Below are 24811 nucleotides of genomic sequence, written 5' to 3'. Positions count from 1 at the left end.
TCATTAAGAAATCATTAATAACTTTGAAGAAAGAAGTTTTGGTTTAGTGATGAGGTCAGAACAGTTAAAAAGAGCGAGAAGGAAGCTGTAGACACCTGGTATAGACAGTCATCTCACAGAGTTTACATAGAAAAAAGGAGTGATATAGGACAATAACTAAAGAGGACACATGAACAAAGGTTATTTTTTTCTTTTTTGAGGATGGAGGGAGCCTAAGAACATTTGTAGGCTGTAGGGAAGAAGCCAATAGAGAAGGAGAGATTGAAGATGACAGGGGGGGTCTGCTAGAGAAGATAGGATGGAATGGGATCACTTTTGCATGTAGAGAGATTTGCCTTGGCAAGGAAAAGGGCCAACTTTGTGTAAAATATGTGAACTTTTGTCTTATCTTGTTGAGAAGCAGAAAACCATACCACTATGCCACCCCCTTCTATCCACCCTTTGTGAGTTGTGTACCACCATTAAAACAAAAAATCCTTGAGGGTAGGGACTGTTTTATTTTTATTTGTAAACCCAGCACTTAGAACAGTGACTGGCACATAACAAGAGCTTGATAAATGCTTCATCTATCTATTCTTTGGAATATGATAGAAAGATAGAAACAAAATTATAAACATTTTGGCTTAGATTAAGACTTAGGCATAAAAATATCTAGTTTTAGATTATTCACAAATAGTAAATGCCTTGGGTTGATACAGACATTTCCCCATAAAGTGATTTGCTTGGATATTCATCTTTATAATCACTATGAGGAAAATAAAAATTATATCAAATTAAATCTGTTTTATAGATGGGTGAAATTATAATAGAGAGAAATTAAGGAATCCTTCGAGAGTTTTACAATTAGATAGGACGAATACTGATATTGGCAACCAGGTCTTTTGTCTTTCAGTCTCAATTCTCATCTTCAACCCTTTTTTATCCAAGAATCTCTATTTCAGTTGTGGTTACTATCTTCCCACTCACTCAAGTTTATAATCTCAAAACCCTTGCTTCCTTCCTCTTGCTTACTCTCCATATCCACATCAGATGCCAAATCCTATCTACACTTCCACCATAACATCTCTTTTACCTATTCCTTTCTCTCTGCCACTCCTCTAGTCCAGGTCCTCATCACCTCTCATCTGGACTATTGTAGCATCTCAATTGGTCACACTACCTCTAATCTCTCTCTATCCAAGCAAACCTAATCCATACAGCCAAAATAATCTTGTGAAACAGGTCTGCCCATGTCATTCCTCTAATTAACAACCTTTAGTTTTTAAAATTCCATTATCTGTGTATAGGTTGTCTTCCTGCAGTAGAATGTAAACTGCTTAATAGGAGGAACTGATTCATTTTTGTATTTGTGTTTCTAGTGCCTGATACACAGAAAGTACTCAATAAAAGCTTTCTGAATTTACTTAAGTTTTTGTGTATCCCAAGCACCTAGCACTCAGTAGGCAATTAACGTATGTTTGTTAAACTGAATTCTTTCCCACAGTTCTCTTCAAATGCCTCTTTTCACTATATAAGTAAAACAGAAATATCTTTCACCTAATGGGAAGGTATCTTTCAAAATGATAATAACAATAATAATAACTGCTATTTATATAGGGCCTTAAGGTTTGCAAAGTACTTGGCACACACAGTATTTCATAAAAGCCTCACAACTACCCTTTGGAGTAGCAGTACAAATATTAGCACTCTCATTTTTTGGTAAAGAATGTGAGCCTTGAATATGAGACTTAGAAAGAGTTAAGTGACCTCAACATGGTCACAGCTAAATATCAGAAGCAGTATTTGAATTTTTGTCCTATAGACTCTAAGTACAACACTTTAGCCACTACCCCAACACTGCTTCTCTAAAAGTAATCTTAGTTAAATTACACCTTGATTCACCCATTTTATAATTGTGAAGAGAATTAGCATTTATACAGTTCTTACTACATGCCAGGCACCATGCTAAGTGCTTTTCACAAATATTATCTCATTTGAGCTTCACAATAACCCTGGTGGTGCTATTATCTCCATTTTAAAGTTGAAGAAACCGAAGAAAAGAGAAGTTAAATGACTTGCAGAGGGTCACTGAGCTACTAAATTTCTGAGGCCGAATTTGAATACAAGTCTTCCAGACTCCGGGCTGAGGACTCCACCCACTGGACCACCAGTTGCTTTAGTTGCTTAAAAAGCTTTTAATTGATTGAGAATATGGAGTAAAAAGAGGGCAGCCAGGTGGCACACTGAATAGAGGACTGGGCCTGGAGTCAGGAAGACTCATCTTCCTGAGTTCAAATCTGGCCTCAGGCATGAACTAGCTATGTGACTCTTGGCAAGTCACTTAATCCTGTTTGTCTCAGTTTCCTCATCTGTAAAATGAGAAGAAGAATGAAATGGCAAACCACTCCAATATCTTTTCCAAGAAAAGTCCAAATGGGATCACAAAAAGTTGCACACAACTGAAAAAAAAGGACTGAAACAAAATGGAGTAGAAAACATTACTTCTGTATTTTGGAGAAAGGAAAAATACCAGTAAGATGTTGCATGCAAGTATAACTGCCATCTGATATATTTAAATAATCTTTTGAGGCTGAAAAGAGAGAAACAAATAAAAAATCACCATCAACAAAAACTATGACCATTTTCTGAGGTAAATTTAACCACTGTAAATCAATTACCATAAAAGTCTAAAATTGTCTTAGCCAGCCAACACTTCATCAAGAGCAACACTGGGGTAGAACACATTTATCATTCTATGATGAGAAGTGAACAAGGGGAAAGGGGCTCACAGAAAACTCGGCAAAATGAAACTGGAGAGGACACCAGAAAAATGCAACAGGTCTGTCAAGATTATGTGAACACCATTCTCTCCATCAACCAAAATGAAACCCTCAAATTTGGAATAGTCACTGATATACTATGAGAAGAGATCCCTTTTAAAAATCACAGTTTTCAAAGGTAAAAAAAAAAATTTGTGATGTTGATATGCATACATGTATACATACTTGGCCAGTCTTTCAATGGTCTGTACATGAGCATTGGTATGGGTTTGAGCAAGGACAGCTTCATGTTGGGAACATTTTAAACAAAGACCACCAACACGGTTAGAAGCTGCATTGAGAGATTCTTGATGCCTTAGTCTCCCCTTGAGTTCTTCACAATTTTTCTGAGATTCAGATAAGTCTTTCCTAAAAGGAAGAAAAAAAGTAAGATAAATTTTATAAGTGAATCAAATTCAGTATTTCCAACTTCACTTAAAGGGAAATACAAATGCTAATTTCTTTACTTTTTAAGTGGGAGACACTATGGATGAAGGAAATCCTTTTAAACAATAATTTAACCAATCTTAATTAAAAAAAAAAAGCCTTAAAATACTGTATGAAACAAAGCCTTCAATTTAGTCAGTTTCCTTTTGGTGACATGAGGCAAAAAATAACTATAATACCGTGCTCTGAAAGTTGGTTAATATAGTTTCTGGAGCACTTTCAGAACACATTCCAAAGACAAAGAAACTTTGGACACTATGGAAGAAGAGGCAGATTTTTCAAGCAAAACAAAAACAAAACAAAAAAAAAACCAAAGGCTGTCATCAGCCAAAATGGATTGTGAGGGGAAAAATGTAACTATAATAAAGAACCTAAACCAACAAAAAAGGGTAGATTTTTATAATACAAAATGCTTTCATTTCATCTCCACTGAGAGAAAATGCAGCTTAAAAAAATCCAACACTTTAAATTTTTTTGAATGTAAACTAAAAGCCAAAAAGGAAATCTTTACTATATAAATGTAGTAGGCTAATTAATGACAGCAGCTTTGAGTTTTGTTTGCATTAAAAAAATGCTAAACCTTATATTTTTGCAAAATGAAATAACTTATAAATACCACACTTGTAGTATCAAGTTATGAAAAAAAAGCAGTATAAGTGAATAGGATATATAGATGCTCAGGCAGAAAGTAGTGATTTTTTTGGACCACATTTGTATTTTATGTTTCAATGTGAGGCAGAAAAACAAATTGAATGGACCAACTTAAAGCTGTCCAGGGCAAGGTATAACCAGCAATAACATATTTAATGAACCAAACTATACTAAATGAAATTAAAGCTTAAGAGGTCCATGTCTTTTTGTATTATAGCACTGAAGGTACAGAATTATCCATATCTTGAAAATTGTTCAAGATAACTTTAAAGCCACTTTGAGATACTGAAGTGATAATTTTCCCAACTTTAAAATTCTACTTTTTAATTATTTAAAATTATTATTTAAACAAAAGTAATTAGTTAATATCCTGGTTTCCTTCCCTACTTCACATACACATGTAGTCTACTAAATAATAAACAATGAATATTTTCTTGGATTTGTTTAAACAAAAATATTTACTTCATGGAAAAAATGTATTTAAAAATTTACACCAATTTTTTATATGTTACAAAAACAAAATAACTTCCATAATCTCTTAGAATTTCTATTGAGAAAGGTAAACAATAGTAAGTTGCCTCAATAGCTAAAAAAAATATCCAAGATATTTTCTCTCCTACAAACTAACTACAATTCCAAGAAAATACAGAGGCAAAATGAAGAAACTTATCATGAATATTTATAAAAATTCACCTTATGGACTGGCAAGTCTTTGTTGGTGAAGATTTTTAGCCTATGAGTGTTTAAACTGAAATTTGAAGACTATAAGGAGATTTGACAGTTCAGCACTTCTAAAATTAAGAAGTTTACTGAATTATTTTGAGAAATTTCAATTTTAAAATCATAATACTTTCACCAGCAAATACTTTTACGGCATATGTTAAAGTTTGTTATTTTTATTATTAATGAAGCTCAGTTAGATCTTTAGGTTTTTATAAATACTTTAAATAAATTGTTTCACTTTACCTCAGTGTCTTGACTTGAGATTCTAATATTTCATTCTTTTCTTCATAAATAAGTTTTAACTTTTCCTTTAGAAAAGAAAGGAATACACATGAATATTTTCCCATGACCATATATCCTCAGTGTTGTCTAGTTCAAATTCAGTTATAAAAAATGAATCCAATTATCTCTACTCTGTTTTAAAAAAAACCCAAAATGTGTCATTTTAGGGGAGGAAACCCTTTCTTCTCCAAACCTTTTTATTATTCTCGGAGACAAATAGCTAAAAAAAAAAAAAAAAAAAAAAAAAGAATGAGCTGCTGCCATTCCCATTTCTCAAAGGATGAAATGATGAAGATCCACTCCCCCCAGGCCCTAGTTTCTGACATTCAGAAAGGACTGTGTAAATATGCCCCTCCACAGAAAGCATGGGAGAAGTGTTGCATCAGATTTTCCAGAGCAACAAGCTTACTTCCAGTTTCTGTTTTCTCCCCACACCCAAGGCTGGCTGCTCCCTGAGGTGGTGTGACCCTGACAAAAGACATTTTTTTTTTTTTTAGACAAAAGGCTGCTCTGGCAAAGGCAACTTCTCACTTAAAGATCTTTGAATGTCCAACTGTGGTTACCATAATAGTTTGCATACTAAAGGTATTCAACAAGTTTATTGAAAGAATTATAAATGAAAAGGTCTCTGGCCATGAATGACATGCATGAATATTAGCTAATCCATAATTTTTTATTGAAATTAACATTCCATATTGAACACTGAAACTAACATTTCATCATTAACAAATACATGTCAATATTCCTCACTTCACTTTACTCACTACAACAAACCAACAGTTTTTCTACAATTAGTTTTATTTCTTGCTAATTTTATATCATATTTTCATCATTTCTAATCAGTTCTGTCAGATATATAAAATAAAAAAGAGTCAAGAAAGCTTCCTTAGCAGTTAACAAAAAGTAAATAAATAGTCCATCACACTATTCAGCATCAAAAGACATGAGTTTGAGTCTTGACTTTACTCTGAAAAAATTGTGTGACCTGGGTCAAGCTAATTAAGTGAAGCCTGTTTCCCCATCTGTAAGATAATATTTATATTCCAAACTAGACAAGGTTGTAGTAAAGATCATATCAAATGATAGAAATAAAGTGCCTTGCAAATCAAGTGTGATTTAAATGTTGAACAACAATCGTATCTATTATAAGTCTGAGAAGCCCCATAAATGGGAAGAATAATTAGAATATTTGTCTTATTTAAGGACAATCAACCTTAGCTTAACTGAGACTTTGGCTGTTTGTAATTAGGTAAAAATGTCTGTACATGAGATTAAGGGTAACAGTACAATTTAAATAATTATCTTTTTGCTTGAGAACACTAATAAACCCAATAAAAATAGGAGGTTTTAGTTCAAACAAATGATTACGCTTAATGAAGAAAGTATTAATAAAGACATCTATTGAGATATGCCTGGACTACCCAGACTGTGGGAGTTAACCATTTTTGTGTCATGGAATCTGGGTGCAGTCTGGTGAAACCTATGATTCCTTCTTTATAATTGAAGGGAACAGGAAATTTTATTTAGAGGTTAGTGAAAATAAGCATAAGGACATCGCACCTATGGGACTGGCTAATATGACAAAACAGGACAATGATAAATGTTGGAGAAGATGTGGAAAATTGGAACGCTATGCATTGTTGGTAAAGTTGTGAACTGATCCAGCCACTCTCAAAAACAATTTGGAACTATGCCCAAAGGGCTATAAAATTGTGCATACCCTTTTGGTGTTTGAGGAATACCACTTCTAGGTCTGTATCCCAAAGAGATCATACAAATGGGAAAAGGGCCCACATGTACAAAAATATTTATGGCAGTTTTTTGTGGTGGCAAAGAACTAGAAATTGAGGGGATGCCCATCAGCTTGGGAATATAAACAAGTTGTGGTATATGAATGTAATAGAAAACTATTGTGCTATAAGAAATGAACAGGCGAACTTCAGAAAAATCTAGAAAGACTTATATGAACTAATGCCAAGTGAAATGAGCAGAACCAGGAGAACAGTGCACATAGTAACAACTACGTTGTGCTTTGACTGACTTTGATAGACTTCACTCTTCTTAGCAATGCAAGGATCCAATTCAACTCCAAAAGACTCATGATGAAAAACGTTATCCACATCCAGAAAAAGAACTGGAGTCTGAATGCAGATGGAAGCATGCTAACTGCTCTCCTTTTCCTTTGTTGTTTCATTTTATAGTTCTTCTTTCTTGTCGTTCCTTCCATTAGTTCTAATTCTCCTATACATCATGACTAATGTAAAAATACGGTTAATATGAATGTATAAGTAGAGCCTATATCAGATTACATGCCATCTCGGGGAGGGGGAAGAGAAGGAGGGGGAGAAAATTTAAAACTCAAAATGTTATGGAACTGAATGTTGAAAACTAAAAATGCATTACTTTAAAAAAAGAATACAAGGGGAAAAAAAGAAAATAAGGATAAGGAATTATCTGGAAGTCATCAACCAAATATAACTGGTTTCATATTATGTTCTTGTGTCGAGAAGTAAATTTAACCTTTCTCCTACCTCTCTCCAATTGAATCCAGAGAAAATGCAATTTGGGACAAAGGTTGTGAAAAGGCATTAGATGTCAAACAAAGGAATTTACATTTGATTCCCAAGAAAACAGGCAGTCACTGGAGTTTTTTGAGAAGAGAAATGACACCCAGCAGGTACTTAGGAAAATCACTTTAGTAACTGTGTGAATGAACTGGAGAAAGGAGATAGATACTTGAGGCAGGGAGATCAATGAAGAGTCTACTGCAGATAGCCAGGCGAATGGTGATAAGAGCCTGAAGAAAAAGTGGCCTTCACACGAGTAGAAATTCAGGGACAAAGGAGAGAGATGCTGTAGAGGTAGAAACAAGACTTGGCAATTGATTGGGAAGATGTGGTTAGTGGAGAAAAGTTAAGCATAACATCAAGGTTGTGAACCTGGGTAGGACTGAAATTGGGCGAGATGGGACACAGGACAGGAACATGTCTCTGGAAGATATACAATATTCAAAACATCGTATGATAAAAAGATATATTAATGTAAGGATAGGAACTCAAAGGGCAAAATATTGTGGAAACCATTTGGATAAGTATCAGCAAAGGGAGAAGAAGGATGGAACTGTTATAAAGACCATACTGCAAGGCTCATGGACAATAGTTTGAGAAACAAATCACAAAAGCCCAGAATTGTAAGAGGCAAATGATGAATGAATGATACTGAGGACAACAGAGGAGAGGTTTTTTAAAAGATAGGTTCGGGGAAAGATAAAATTTCAAAAAGGAATAGAACCACTGACTGAATTAGATGTAATGATAAAAACATACAGTACTGTGGAGGGGAAAGTGAATACCTTTTAGCTGCATAGTAGAGCTGAAAGCACAACGTACTTTTGGTCAGGTAACCTAGCTTCAATTCTTACCTCTTACTAGTTCTAGCTATATGACCCTGGCCAAGTTACTATGGAAATGTAAATTGTTATTGTGCTTCTTCTAAATAAAAACAGTTTTGAACTGAGGATAGATAAGAGTAGATAACAGGGAATGGAAACCTGAGATAATGGTGGAAAAGGTTAGACAGCGATATCTGCCCCAAATGACTGCACATTCTTAAGTCTGAATGACTGACTTTCTAAGATTTGGGGAAAAAAACTTGTGGGTATAATTGCAGAGCTGCTCTCAGACAGCTTTGAAAAATCTTAGGAAATAGAACCACATGACTATGGAAAGACAAATGTCCTAATTTTTGAAGAAAATAGGATGAAATATGAAAGCTGCAGGTCAGTACACTCGATTCCCATTCGTGTAAAATTCTAAGACTAAATGGTTTGTGAGTTCTGATAATGGGCTCATAAATGATTTGTGAGCTTTGAAAATGAAAGCAGAGATCACCTAATTCCACCAGGCTTCCTCTGCCCTGTCCTGGCAGGGCCTGAATACCTCCCCGAAAGGCATGAAACAGTATTCCATCACGCAGCCTCAATGTTTGACATGCCTGGGTTTGTCTCCACGTGGGTACCTACCTGCACTCTCAGCCACACGCTCACTGCTGCCTCATGACCTGAGAGTACTCCATGCTGAGGCCAGACCCCTAGTTGTTGAAAACCTACCTGAACTCATTCCATGATGATTAACAATACCTCTATCACATTATCTTAGTAATTCTCTCACAGAAATGTCTGTTCCATAGTTAAATTTATTTTCACCTTAAGTATTTCCTTTTCTGATTCCTTCCATCTTTTGGCCCTCCCCGAGGCCTGGCTCCCTCCTCAGTATCCTTTTCAGCATTGGCTTCTCTTTCACTCATAACCCCTACATCGCTGGACCAGGTGGGAGAGTTGGAATGCTCATGGTTCCACTGTCACTTGCAGGCTCTTTTTCTACAACCATCACTGAGTAACCTCTCCTCCTTTTAAAGGTGCATTAAATTTACATGCATGTGTGTGTGTGTGTGTGTGTGTGTGTGTGTGTGTGTGTATATATATATATCACATATATATCATATATAATGATAAATAAAAATACTTATCTCCCAATCAAGATTCTAGTAGCTGCTATCTATTGACCTCTAGGACATTCTTCTTTCCTCAATAATTTCAATGACTGACTCACAGACTCTTTCCTCTCCAATTGCTGCCTTCATACTTCAACATACATAATTGAAATGATCTCCTAACCAGGTCATACACTTGATGTTCCCATAAATCATAAATAAATTTCACTTCTGCATTTGTAAACTCTGAAATTCCCTTATCTGATCACAATATGTGATATTCCACCTTTCATTCTACCTTGCAACCCCAAACCCTGTTCTTCATCCATACTATGACTTTCCGATCCTTCAACTACCAATTTTTTCCTGGCTACCATCCCTCCTCTAGCTACACTCTTCTCCTTTCCCTATCATGACCCCTTTTTGAACCAGTTCAGCCCTACAATGTCCTCTTATCTTGAGTCCCTTACCTCCTTATCCTACTGAAGATCTGGCCCTTCCAAGTCTCAGCCTTGGATTGTTCCCATCATCTGCTGTCCTCTCCTACTCATGTGCTACTGCTGAATGAAGCCAGAGAACATCACAAAACTATGTTGACTGGGGCCACTACCAATTTATGCTACATAAACTCAACTGGATCCTCACCATGACAAGGCAATCCTTTTATACCTCCCTAATTGATTTACTATTCTACTCAATACAACAATTTTTCCAAATCTTTTCATTTATCCTCATTAACCTCTCATGGCTTCCCTTCCCCCTACTATTTCAGTTTAGAACCTTGCCTCATATTTCAATGAAAAAGTGAGGCCATTTGCCAAGAGTGCCCTCCTCTCCTCAAGTCCTGCCCTGCCAAGCCTTAGCACTCAGATGTCTTCTACCATTTATCTTCTTTGAAGAAATGAAGAGGTGGCCTTCCTCCTTTCCAAGAAAACCCCTCTACATGTATAAGTTATCCCATCCCATACTATTTTCTCAAGAAGATTGCCACCTCTTATCATCCCCATTTTTCCACATCTTCAATGCCTTCCTGTCTGCTGCCTACTTCCCTACAGCCTACAAACATGCGGAGGTCTCCCTCATTCTCAAAAAACCTTCACTTGTTCCACCTGTCCCTATTGGCTATCATCCTATATTTCTCTTGCCTTCTGTAGATAGCTCCTTGAGAAGCCTATCTATAATTAGTCACTCCACTTCCTGTTCATTCAGTTTCTTCTTAAACCTCTATAGTCTAGCTTCTGATTTTATCATTCAACTGAAACTTCTCTCTCTAAAGTTACTAATGATCTTGTATTTGCTAATCTAATAATGGTCTTTCCTTAATCCTTATCCTATTTGACCTCTCAGCAGCTTTTGACACTATTGATCATTCTCTGCTACTTGTTACTCTCCTTCTCTCTAAGCTTTTATGACACTGTCTTATCCTGGTTCTTCTCTTACTTGCCTGACTATTCCTTCCCAGTCTCCTTTGTTGGATCTCCATGGTGCCACACTTGCTAAAAGTGGGTTTCTCCTCCAAGGTTCTGTCCTGGGCCCTCTTCTCTTTTCCCTCTATACTATTTCACTTAGTGATCTCATCAGCTCTTAGATATTCAGTTATCTCTGCAGATGACTCTCAAATCTATTTATCCACAGCCAACCCTCTACTGACCTCCAGACATCCCAAACTGATTATCCCGTAGGCATTTTAAAATCAGCACGTCCCAAACTCATTACCTTTCCCCCCATACCTTCTCTTCTTCCTCTCTTTGCTATTACTGCTGAGGACATCACATCCTCTTAGTCCCCTAGGCTCACAATCTAGGTGTCACCCTCACTCTCTCTCACTCCCCGTATCCAATCCCTTGCCAAAGCCTATTGATTTAAACTTCAAAATTTCTCATATATGCCCCTTTCTATCCTCTGACATTGACACTATGCTGCAGCAGGCTCTCATACCTGGATTAGTGCAATAGCTTTGTTGTTGGTCTCCATGCCTCAAGACTCTCCTCACTCTGGTCCATCTTCAACATAGCTGTTAAAGTGATCTTCCTGAAATGCAGGGCCGGCTGTGTCATTTTCCTTTCCACCTCCCACACTCCCATTCAATTAACTCTATTATTATTACCTCCAGGATCACATATAAAATTCTCTGTCTGGCATTCAAAGACCTTCCAGACCTGGCTCCCTCCTACCTTTCCAATCTTTTTACACTTTAACTTAGCCCTCTCCCCTAACATATTCTGCAATCCATTGACACTGTCCTCCTTTCTATTCCTAGTGCAAGACACTGCCATCTCCCAGTTCCAGGCATTTTCACTAGCTATCTCCCATGCCTGGAATTTTCTCCCTCCTCCTCTCTACCTCCTATATTTCTTGGCTTCCTTCAAGTACTAGTTAAAATACCATATTCTACATTTAAAATACCATATTCTACATTTAAAATACCATATTCTACATATAAAATACCATATACAGGAATCTATTCCTCATTCCCTCAGTGCTAGTAATTTTCCTCTTTGTATTATCTCCAATTTATTCTCTGTGTGTGTGTGTGTGTGTGTGTGTGTGTGTGTGTGGTTTGTACATAGATATTGCATGTTGTCTACCCTATTACACTGTGAGCTCTTTGAGGGTAGACACTGGTTTTTTCCCCCTTTTTTGCATCTCTAGTACTTAGTGCAGTGCCTAGTGCACAGTAGGCACTTAATGCTTGTTGATTTGACTTAATAGCCAGTAAAGGTTTGTAAAGGACAGGTCATGTAAAATAACATCATTTCTTTTTTTGGCAGGTTAACTAAAAAAATACATCATGGCATTCTGTATCTATAGTATATCTATACTGAAATGCTCTCTAACATCTTAACCAGGTCACATACTTGATGTTCCCATAACTCATAAATAAGTTTCACTTCCATGTTTGTGAACATGGAAACATTTAACAAGTATATTATACTACACTTGTGAATATGATGGAGAGATATAGGTTAGTATTATATCATAATATTATATTTAGGAGGATATAGAACTGGATATGACAGACACTAAAGAGTGGTAATGCTGACTGAGGTATCTAGTGAGGTGCCTTAGGGAACCATTCTTGGCCCTAGTCTGTTCAATATTTTTATCAATAGTGTAGATAAAGGAATTGAAAACATACTATTCAGATCTGCAGATGGGGTGAATCTAGGAGAGAAAAATAATGATGGATGAGAGACACATGATTCAAAAAGATCTCAATAGTCTAGAATGATAAGTGGAATCATGTGAAATTTAGTAATTATAAAGGTCCAAACAGATTAAACAAATAAATTTCACAAGTGAACAATATCTTCAATAAATACCAAACCAGAGGTGAATGACAAATGCAAAAATACTTGGCTAGATAATAAAGCCCATATAAAGGATACATGGGTTTTAGAGGCTTACAAGTTTCATATTAGTCAACTGCATGGTGGTATACCCCCCCCAAAAAAAGATAAGGTTATCCCTAGACTATGTCTATTGAAGAACTGTGAGCACAACAAGAAAAGTAAGAGTTTCACTATATAAAAGACTCATGCCACGTATACTGAGGTACTACATTTTAGGTACAAAAATAATAGGAATACTAGAAAGTATGTTATACAAGGGCCAGTTAAAGGAACTAGGGACGTTCAGGCTACAGAAGAGGACTTCAAGGAGGTATATGAGCAATCTTTTAAATGTCTGAAGGGCTTTCACATGAAAGAAGAATAAAACTTGCTGGGCTGGCCCCAGAGGGCAGAGCTAGTAGATAGGTAGATGTTGCAGAGGATTAGATTCTGCCTTAAAATAAATTAAAAGCTGGATAACAATTTAAGCTGTCCAAAAGTGGAATTTATTGCCTAAAGAGGTAGTAAATTCTCCCTCACTGAAGGTCTTGAAGCAGAGGACAGATAATCATTTGTCAGGGATGTTACACAAGAGATTCTTGGTCAGATTCAGGTTGGACTAGATAGTATGAACATCCCTTCCAACTCATAATCTAATTTTAAGATTTCTTACTGTATTTATTAACTGATATTATATGTAAAATTTTTGTTTCACTGTAATTAGTATTTACTTATTAAAATCAAAATGTACATCTGCTTTAATAAAAATTCTATTAAATAAAAATCATTGCTCAGTTTTTTGAAAAGAATATTCAATTTTTGTTGGCACTGCAACCAATGAATAAAACAGCCTGCTTCTTCCATTTTTGTCATATCTTAAAATTAGAAGAGACAAAACCTTTCCCTGATCTCTTACAGTATTTATGACTACTAATCTTGTGAAAATAAGCAATAAATTATGGCAGGAAATGAAAACAATTCTACATATCTGATCAAACATAAAGTACTACACTTTTAGAATACTTAGTGAATAAAAAAAGAAATTCCAAAAATGAGACATGAAAATCAAAAATATTTGATTACTCACAAGTTCTTGGTGCCATTTTTCCAGATCATAGGCAGTTGATTTAACCTGTTCTGGGTCATTTGAAGTATCATGTGACTTTCTACCTTGACACGTTCTTAAATCATCAACTGGCTTCACCCAAGAATTTTGAGGATTTCCCTGAATAAAAATGTAGTCATTTATTACCATCAAAATTCCAAGTTAAACTGATATTATGATATTAGGCTTTATTTCTAAGAAGAAAAAAAATATATACATACATATGCATACTAGTAAATCATAATTTTAGGTTTGTACACTAGGAGATTTATGGGATAATCTTTTTAAATTTCAAGTAAGCAATAGTGTAGTTTCTCCTACCATAGCTGGGGAAAGAGAAATCCATTTTTCCCTCAGTGCCTGGAAAATACAGCAATTTACAAAAATAAATCATATTAATGAAAGCAAACTGCTTTGATGAGCTCTACTGTGTCGTATGTGGGCTATTTACTCCAATTCAAGAGGCCAGGCATAGGGCAAGATGCTAAAGGTAGAAAAGCAAAGATAAAGCAAAAAATCCACACCCCAAGGAGTTTACATTCTAATGGGGACCAACATTTATATAACATATTTTCAGGGAAGGAGAGAATGTAGAGGGAGGGAACATGTACAACTCTTTCAAACATATAACACGCTAATAGATTGTAACAAGGAGAAATGATGTGAAATAAGCTTGGAATAACAAACTTGAACCAAATTGTAAAGGGCTTTAAATAACAGTGAACAGGAAAGAGGTAGATCAAAAAAGGAAGGACAAAAGGTCTTGATCTGCAAAGGGATTTCAGAGACAAACATCACAGAAGTCAAACATCCCTATGTGCAGGCAAGGTGAAGCAAAGGTATAAGTCAAGATAATTGAAGATGTTGTTTACTGGGAGGTGAGGGTGTTCAAGGGGACATCAACATTTAAACTGAAGTCACCAAGTACAGCAGGCCAATAAATTGAGAGAGGGTAGCATTGTTGCTGAAGGAGATAATGGAATGGGAAGAGATGGGATTTTTAATCTATTCATAGTCAGACTCAATTATGGGAAGAAGTAGGGTTTGTTAGTCATTGGACTGAATAATAACATTTGACTAGCTCTCCTATCCTCAAAGGCCCTGAAATAACAAAGAACAATGGCAATTAAGTTTCTCTTAAGCATCAGGGAAGAAGTGAAATAAAGTTGGGCATTTGAGTTTACAAATACCTGGTGTTTGGGTTCCCAGGGACCTGACTGAACTCACATTCAGTACCAGTTCATGTGCCCCATCCCAAGGTGGCAGGAGATGATACTTAATCAGATGATTTTCTGCAAATATAGCATATCCAGGGCTCCTGGTTGGGTCTAGTGTCAGAGACCCTAATCCTAGAAGAGGTCCTGGTGGCAAGAAGTCTTTTATCTAAGGCTCTGGTCCTGGGTGGGGTCCAGCTTGTGCAAAGTCTGGTGACAAAGGCTCTGGTCCTGTTGTGGAGAGGCCTGAGGTCTAGGGATTCCATGGTAGAGATGAGGCATTGGTGCTTTTGTTATATACTGGTGAAGCAGGGCAGAGGATTTGGGTTCCAGGCTTGAATGTTGATTCAGTGACTCAAGTCAAGAGGTTTGGGAACTGGAAGAGTAGACATCCAAAGCCAGTCCCTGAGGAGGACGCCACTATATCATGTCCCAGCTCGGTACCAAAGAATGGCATTCATTCACCACAGAGTAGTAAAACAAGGCGGTTTTTGTTGTTGTTGTTATGGAGGGAAGGGGAGAAATCAGAATGGGAGAATGGAGGAGGCATTTAAACCCAGTACCAGAGAGGGGCTAGGGTTAGGACATATACTCTCACCCCTAAATCCATGAGAGGGCCACCCTGCTAGCTCTGGTTCCCACTGATGTCAGCTCACAGATTCTTGACTCTTGGTCATTCTCCCACATCCCAATGTTTCAATCTCTTACCTGCCTTACAGAATATTAATACCCATAGTAGAGTCCATAGGTACTTAAGGTATCATTTGTTAAGAGCTATAAATCAAGAGTAAGTAACCTTTTAAAACTGGCTACACCAAGGTCTAAACCCCCAACTCTGAAGTGCTGGGCATTGGAAGTAGCATCAATTCTTTCAAGCCAGGGATAAGAAAACCATCTTTGACTTTACTGCCATTGGTTGCAGACCTCTGGTATAAACTCTGAGGTGACTGCTGGGAAAGTATAGGCTTCAAGGCAGCCATAGTTTAGTCTATCCTTTCAATTAAAAATTCACACACATATATTTTCAGAAGAACTAGTTTTTCCTAAGTAAATAAGCATAAATATAATGATGTTTAAGTCAGAGTAACTTGTGAAGACCTTTTTAAGGGCAGGCATGGGGGATATCCGGGAAATTTTCTACTTAAAAATACATATTTAAATTATCAGGTTGATATATCTACAACTATTTCAAACATATAACATGCTCATAATTAACCTCTAATAAAGTCCTACTTTGATCCATCATCATGAGATAGAGAAAACCCTGTATTTTCAAAAGCTCTGTTAGCAGAGCCCAAATCCTGGCTGGTCCTACCAACCTGGAATTAATCCCACCATTCTTCATGTTAACTTCTTTTAAAATAATCAGTCAGATTCAGCTACAGTTAGAAAACCAGGGTTATAATTCATCATAATGAAATAAGGAAATGGAAATCCTGTAAATCATGTACTGTTAATAAACATGAACTCAAGTCAAGGCCTGAATCTTTGGGGGAACAGAAAAGCATCTACTTTCACTCAGTTAGATAAGTTCAGTAACTATATAATTCCTATACTATTTTATAGAAAGTAATGATCAAAGACTATGTATTCGTAAAAACCAATAGTTTTGTCAATATATAAAAAAACTAAAATGAAAAAATATTAATAGAGGTCAAAAGATAATAGTGATTGATCCATTTAAATGAAAGGAATTCTGAGAGGTTTTATTTTGCTTTGCTTTTAAAATAAAAATACCAAGTACAATGCCATATGTGTATGTGTGCATGTGTGTATGTGTGTGTATGTGAGTGTACTTCAGTAAACACCTAGAAAATCTATTAATTATCACAACTAATAGAGAAACAGCAACAGAGAAACAAAGAAATTAGATAGAATAAAGGTTTAATAATATATGCAATATAATTTTTAAATCTATTTACCATATGTTAAATCATTGGAGAATATAATCATCTACCAAATAGATAAGACAGATATAATATCTATTGATACAGCTTTCTGAAATTAAACCCATATACACATTTTTTAAAACCAATATTCCTTTGTCCACGTGAAAAGACATGTTGGCTTGCCACCACTTCCCTCCCTTTTTGCCATGTTTACTTCTCCCTCTGATTCATTTATCTGCCTCATTTCCTTTCTCATCTTACTTCCCAAATGAACTCACTTGCCAGCTTTAACTGCTATATCACTACATGGCTGTTGAAACTATGAATAATTCAGTCATGTTTAGATGAGTGCACATTTAGAAAGGAAAAAGTGGGGGAAAAAAGAGTTCCTTTTAAAATAAGTTCGTTTTTAATATATTTCATGCGATTTTTTTTCCAATTTTGGCATTCAAAATCTAAAATAACTGAAATTTTATCTATCAACAGCATGGATCTATGTATATATTCAAGAAAAGAAAAAATAATTTAACAATTGATCATAAATTAAAAATGACTGCTCAGGAAAATCAACTAAAAAAACCCATCTACTCACTTTATAATTAGGAACAAACACTACCATTTCCTTTTTGTGAATGGTAGATTTAAACAACATGCCTTCAGGGGTACAAACGATACCTTCAGGAATCATTCTAAATGAAGAATAGTTCCAGATCCCGGAAACTAAAAGTCTAAGTAAAGTTACATCCTCTTTCATGTCATAGATATATTTAAACTAATTAAATTAGCTAATGACCACAATATTTAATTTTAAAGCAAAGCTATCAAAGATACCCACAACTAAAATATTTCAGAATCATCACATAGAATGCTTCCACAAAAACTGAGAAAGCCTTTGATTGGTTACTTGTTACAGTCAACAAGTGGGGGGGTGGGGGAAGCAATGTTTTGCCTGATGGCAAGAACTCTAATACTGCTTTTATTTTTTAAGGCTACCTGCTATTTCAAAGCCCACCTAGAAACTCCATATCATAGTCATAAAATTTTAGAACTGAAAGGGAATTAAGAAATCATCTAGGCCACCAACTCCCCATTTGACAGATGAAGAAACTGAGGTCCAGAGCTTTTAAGGGATTTATATAGGGTTACACAGATAGTCAGTGAAAAGTATAGGAAAGAACTCCAGTCCCTTTACTTCTGGTCCAGTATTCTATTTGTTGAGCTACACGCTAATATTCTCCAATTTAACAAAGGTTTACTTTCTCAAATTGTCATTAAGTCAACTCTAAATCTTAGTATGACTTCTATCTAGAACAGGGCTCCTTCCTAATGCTTCAGCTTTCTGATTCCCATTCTTCTTTTCCTAGAAGGAAAAGTAAAAGGCATGCTATGAGGTTGATTTTTAGCAGAGGTGTCAAATTTGCCCCCAAGCCTGGTCCACAAAACTCCAGGTTCAGGCAAAACCAGGTTAAAATATAATTCATAAATGTTTAACAAAACATAAAAATACAACAGAACACTAAAAATGATAATTTGTAGCTTTCTAAGTCAATATTGCTATCTGTAGGGATTCTTTTTATTTGAGTTTGACACCAGGGATTCAAAGCTAATGAGGTAGCATGCCATCTGTTAGGAGTTTGCCATTCTGCCATCCTTAGCAAAGTCTTGAATTAACAATTGACACTCACTTACCTTCTGACTAATTGGCAGTAGGAGTGGAATTGCTAATAACTTTTCCATTTTTACTTAGTTTCATCTAATATACTAGGTTTCATGGAATGAGTGTAGATTCCAACACAGATTGAGGTAGCAGATTTCTTTTAGAATAGAAAAGGAATCTCTGATTTACAATTGACTCTTTCCTTGGAAAAAGGAGGTAGAATATGGTAAAACATACTAGATTTGGATTCAATTGGTTCCAATTCTTGCTTTGCCATCTGTGTGAATTTAAATGGGTCACTAGACATCTCCAAGTTCCCTTATTTGCAAAATAAGGAGTTTGGAGTAAATGACCTCTAATCAGAGATCCAAGAATCTTAGCAGAAGCCACTTCATCTAAGATCTACCCAAAAGGAATCCTTCCCATAACATTCTAGGTAAGAGGTCATTCAGCCTCTGTTTCAAGACCTCAAAAGAAGAAGAACTCTAGAGCCAGCCCACTCCACTTTATTAGGAAGGTTTTCTTAACATCAAACCTAAATATAAATCCTTGCAGCTTCCACTGACTGCTGAGTCCTCCTGTCTTCTGTTGCCAAAGAAAATAAATCTAATCTCTCCATCACACGACGGCCCTTCACATCCTTGAAAACAATTGACCTATCCCCTTGAATCTTCTCTTCTCCCAGCTAAGCCCTCCCAGTTCCTTTAACTTGTCCTCATACAACATGGCCTCAAAGCTCTCTATCATCCTGGCTTCCCTCCTCTCAATGCTCTTTAGTTTACTAATGTCATTTCTAAATCGAGGCATCCAGACCTCAACACAACACTGCAGATGTGGCTCTACCAGGTCAGAGTATTGATGGGTGATCACACCTCCTAATTTCTGGAATAGGGTCCCTCTTAAGCCTAAAATTGCAAATTTTTTTTGTATTTAACATGATACTACTAACAATGATCTTGCAAGTTCACAAAAACCCCCTGATCTTTTCCCTCTCTGCTATCCTAATCCTTATATACAAGTGAAGTTGGTTTTTTTTTAACACAAATATAAAACTTGACCTTTAGCCCTACTGAATTTCATCTTATATTCAGCCTACCATAACCTGTCAAGATCATTCAGCCTGTCAACTGTTACTTCCAGTTTTGTGTCATTTGCAAATCTTGTAAGCATGCCATCTATGCCTTTATCCACTATCATTGGTAAAAATATTAAACAGTACATAACCAAACACAGATCCTGGAGATACTCCATGGGAGACCTAACTCCTGACAAGAAGTTAATGAGAAATAGTCATTAACTGTGCCTGGTTGTTCAACAAACCTAAGTCTATTTAATTATATTACTGTCTAGGTCACACCTCCATCATTTTCAAAAGAATAGTATGAGATATTTTATCAAATGTTTTGCTAAAATCTATCAAGTGTATCTATAGTATTCCCCTGATCTATGAGTTTACTAACCCTGTTGAGAGAGCAAGTGGGAAAGAGAGCACAATCACTCAAAGTCAGAAAGATCTAGGCGGTTTTCAAGTGTTTCTGACATACTGGTTGCATGACCTGGAAAAGTCATCTACTATCTCAATGACTGAGGCAATCTCCAAACCTATAGGTTATAGAGCAAGTGCCAACCTGCACTAGTAGAGAATATTTGCTTCCCAGAATTTCCTAGACCAATAAAATCATAGGTCCTGTTCAAAAGAGAAAAAGGAAAAAGAAGTTTGTTTGGCATGACCAGCCCTTGATGAAGCCATCATGGCACTACTTTGGTAATTATTCATTAACTATATCTTTAATGGTCCATTCTAAAGTTTTCCCAGAAATCAAAGTCAAGCTAACTGGCCTATAGTTTGTAGTCTCCTTTCTTCCTTTTTTTGAACATCAGGACAAACATTTGCCCTTCTCTAATCCTCATCTTCCATGATCTTTTAAATATCACAAATAAAGGGTAACAATTACATCTTCCATTTCCTTTGGTATCCCAAGGATCTAGTTCATCTGGGCCAGGTGATTTGAAATCATCAAGGGCAACTTATCATAGTCTAACTTATCTTGAGCATAAACTCCTAGTTAGCAATTTTTGTTCTGTCATTTCCACTGTAATTGGGTCACTGTCCCTGGTAAAGGAAGCCAAAGCAAAATAAGACCTGAGAGGCACTTTCTTCTCTCCACTGTCAGTCAAAGATATCACCATTCACCTCCAATAGGGATCCAATCCTCTTTAATCCTCTTTCCATCAATACAGCCAAAACACTACTTGTTGTCTTTACCTTCCCTCATCAGCCTCAGCTCATTCTCAGTTTTAGCATTCTCGACACCGTTTTTATAGCATTCATATAAAAATGTCTCACTCATGTTTCCATTTTGTTACCAGCTCTAACTTGCATCTTCTGTACATATCTTATAAAAATCTACACTGGTTGGCAAGTTCTCTGTACATCCACATTGATTTCTTCAAACAATTCTCATTTTTCCTCTTTACTGAGATTGTCTACCTCTGTGTCAACAGAATTTCTTTCTTTAGTTTCCCATTCTTCCTATGGTGACTTCCCCTGTAGAATTTTAGTGCATGAGAATCATCCTATCTTCTCCTAAAAATTCTGAAATCTATTTCCAAAATCTAGGGTCCATGTCAGACTATGCCTGGCTTTTCACTCCTTCTATAAGATCCCTTCCAGATTTAAATTTATCATCTCACGACCTTCATATACAGCAAAGATTGAAATGCAGGAGGTAAGATCCTTATCCTCAAGGGAAGGGTTCCTACAGTCTAGTGAGAAGGGACATGACTGGAAGCCTATGAGACAGTTCGATTAGCATTAGTAGATCAGGTTATCAAGTCACAAATCTCCTGTGGTCTCACTCTCTTTTGATCTTCGCCTTCATCTTCCCTTCCAATTCTCCACAAAGGCAGAAGGTTAACTCTCCTCAAGATCAATTCTCTTTCCACTAACTAGTGGCAAGGCAAGTGAAAGCTTTTGGGGCTCGGCTTCCTCGTGGAAAGGAAACAAGACAGGTTGCTCAAGAGTTAATCCTTAAATCTTCCAGTAACCCTCCCCCAGCTTCCCTGAGGATACATACAGCCTCCCAAGCTTAGAGTAGTAAGCCTATGTGCATGGGGCTCTTCCAAAAGTAATTTGGCACTTGGGGTTGTTAGAGACGCAGTCCCCTTCCCATTAGGTCTGCAACGTCCAAATAACTCAGTAGTGCGTAAGGGGCAGGCTTGCTCCACCACACCGTGGCTCAGTCACCGTTTGATCTCCAGTTCCAGAAATACATTAGTACTGTCTTCTCCTCTCCAGGTAACTGGAGCCAGGAGCTCTCACCACTCTTTCACTTGTGGATATCCACAAGGCCATGTTGTTCCTTTCTTTCCTGGGGTCATGTGACTCCCAATGCTACGACCTATTTGGCTGCTATGCCACTTCCTCTCAAGGCTGTTATCTCTCAGGCTAAGCTGGAAACAGTCAGTGAGAAGTAGTGTGATGCACAGGCTGCACCTCGCACCAAGGACCAAAGCCTGCTTTCAGGTCTCTTGTCTCTGGTCTGTGCTCTGTTCTATCCAGATCTCTCTAAACTTCCGGGAGATTCTTCTGCTCCATGTATAAACTCAGTCCCAGTGCAGCACAGATCTGTAGTAGCCTGACCCAATTAAACCATCCCCAGTTAATGCTAAAATTTAATCAAGTGGATAAAGCCAAAGTTACAAGCAATGGTTCCACTGTTCAACTCTGAAAAATGGTCCATGCCCACTCTTGGGCTCTTACATCTAAAAAAAATTACTCACAGACGAATCCATAAAGATATGCTCAATTTTCTGCTCTGCTGATCTGGATTTCAACTCTTCCTGAAGCTTTTCATTTTCTTGCACAACTATGAGTATCCTTTCCTTCATTCCAGATAGTTCTTCCTATAGAAAGCAATAAGAGCATATATGCTTAAACTACTAAACAGACTGTTTTTCCTTGCAGAATACCAGGGTGCTTAAAGCAATGTAAAAAACTATTTCTATTCCTAGGTGTTTACAATCTACATAAGCATTATAACTCAAATAAAAGACTTGAGATAGCAAATATTGTTGAGATTGGTGGTACTCTTCTTAGTTACTTGTGATCTTGACTATTCCTCAATCCCACCCAACTAAAGAATAGGTACTAGGAAGTAGGACAAAAGGATTTATCATCAGAAAATAAGAAAAAGATCATCAAAACAAAAGGTTTAATTTTCTGAAGAAAAAACATGTATATTAACAAGTTATAACTGACTGGTTTCAACTTGTTAAAAAAATCAACAAAAAGACAAAAATGGGGATGTTGCAGTTTGGTGTGCTGAGAACCCCAAAATATAAGGGTACAGGGAGGTCTGCCTGAAAAGAATTCAACCACTCAAGCCTTCTTTCAGTCAAGGTATTGAGGTTTATTGTAATACTATGGGCAGAATCCTAGTAAATTTGCAGCTTGATGGGGATGAGAATGATACTTTTATACACAAAAAAGACCATGAGAAGATTTGGACGAGATTAGGGAGTGGTAAATAGTCTGGAGGGCCCGGGTGCAAACAGTAAAAGGAGTTAAGTGGTAGGGGCTGGGAGAGCCACAGTGAAAAGACTATTGAGTTATCTAGGTGGACTGGACTGGGTCTGATACCTCAGGCCAGTCACCAAGGACTGGGGTGCTGAAATGTATAGGAAAATTCAGGGTCCAGGTCCCATCACCCCATCAGGTAGATTGAAGGTATGGAAGACTGGAACAGGTACACACACAAAAATAGATGGTGAAGATTAAATGGAGAGTTGTTAAAGAGGGAGCACACACAAAAGTCTAGGGTTTTTTTTTTTTGTTGTACTGCAGGATAAGACATAGTGAACTTTAGAATAATACAATTTAGAATTGCTATTTTATTCTGTAAAAGTTTACTAACCACCTACTACACAGAGTATATTGTTAGGTTATAGAGGAAAAGAAAAAAATGAATGAATGTTCTCCACCCTGAAAAAGTTTTTATACCCAACATCATGAGAAAACAAAAAAAAAGATACAAATTTGAATATGATAAATACTTAAGAGAAGTTAAAATGTTATCAATTAGAGTTATTTGCTTCTATAAACTATACAGCATGGAATGAATCCTGATCCAGAGTTGATGGTTACTCTTTATCATCAAATGACCCAAGAAAAGCTCAAAGGACTTATCATACAATCTAGGAGTGGGAATTAGGAAATATTTCCATGTTCTTTTAATTGATTTTGCAGAGAAATACTCAAGAGAACATTAAGGGACCTAAAGTTTATGCTAGAATTTTTCTGTATTTAGTATACAGGATGGGAAAAAAGATTAAACAATATTCTGTGCCCCCACCTACCACTTCATACCCCCCCCCAAAAAAAACCTTTGGATCTTAGTTTTCTACAAGTCCCATGTGAGACAACAGCATAATATTACAGTACCTTCCCCCATATATATGCACATATACACATATATGAAGAGGGGGGAGGAGGGAAAAGAGGTGGAGGGGAAAGAGTGAGTGAGGGGGGAGAGGCCAGAGAAGGTGATGGGGAGATAGAGGAGGGGAGAGCAAGAGAAGGAAATCTGGAGCTGTGATTTCATTAGTATATGGATGTGATCTTAGGTTAAATTATTAGAAGTATGGTGTCCAAAGAGAGAGACTTAATATATTTACCTTGCCCTGGCAAGAATTAACTAGAGCACTAGTCTACACTTCCAGGTGCAGCAATTTTAGGAAGCATATTGACAAACTGGCATGCATTCAAAGAAAGAGCTATGAGAGGGCAAGCATATGAAAGTTATCAATATTCTGCTAACATTGGGTGGCACAATCTTCTCCTGGAAATTACTATAGGACTGAGTTGATAGGACAGACTCATCCTCTAGTGACAGACAGGCCATATGAGTGTCAGCTGAAGAAACTGAAGATGGCTTCTGGTGGAGATTGTAGTTAAAGAAAATAAAATATTTAGGGGAAGATATTATAGATGAATGTCTTCCAATATCTGAAGGGTGTCATATGCAAGAAGTATTTAACCCTGAGGGAAACACTAAGAGCAATGACTAAAAGCACAAAAAGGTAGACTAATGTAAGCTAACAATTAAAGCTGTCTTAGAGTGGAATGGACTGCCCGGAGAAATATGCTGGGTTCCTCATTATGGGAGATCTTTAAGTATAGCCTGGATATTCTGTCAGAGATGTTAAAGGACTTCCCTGTGT

At 36.7% G+C, this 24811-nt stretch overlaps 1 protein-coding gene across 5 annotated transcripts in view; it reads right to left on the bottom strand.

The window, feature by feature from the left end:
- Window positions 1-24811, bottom strand: part of LOC114050146 (serologically defined colon cancer antigen 8 homolog) — a 268476-nt gene that overhangs the window by 215796 nt on the left and 27869 nt on the right. For 4 of the 5 annotated variants that reach the window (XM_027871749.1, XM_027871747.1, XM_027871751.1 and 1 more), the window contains exons 5-8: window positions 22373-22495; window positions 13812-13949; window positions 4863-4927; window positions 2985-3167 (exon numbers count right to left, since the gene is read on the bottom strand). In XM_027871749.1, coding sequence (XP_027727550.1) covers window positions 2985-3167; window positions 4863-4927; window positions 13812-13949; window positions 22373-22495 — 509 coding nt within the window. The remainder of the gene's footprint in view (window positions 1-2984; window positions 3168-4862; window positions 4928-13811; window positions 13950-22372; window positions 22496-24811) is intronic. The other variant, XM_027871748.1, reaches the window with a different exon arrangement.

The sequence above is a fragment of the Vombatus ursinus genome, unplaced genomic scaffold (genome assembly GCF_900497805.2).
Source record: "Vombatus ursinus unplaced genomic scaffold, bare-nosed wombat genome assembly UNPS02014798.1, whole genome shotgun sequence".
Taxonomy (NCBI): domain Eukaryota; kingdom Metazoa; phylum Chordata; class Mammalia; order Diprotodontia; family Vombatidae; genus Vombatus; species Vombatus ursinus.
The sequence above is the reverse complement of the archived record's forward strand: the minus strand, read 5'-3'. Positions and strand labels throughout refer to the sequence as shown.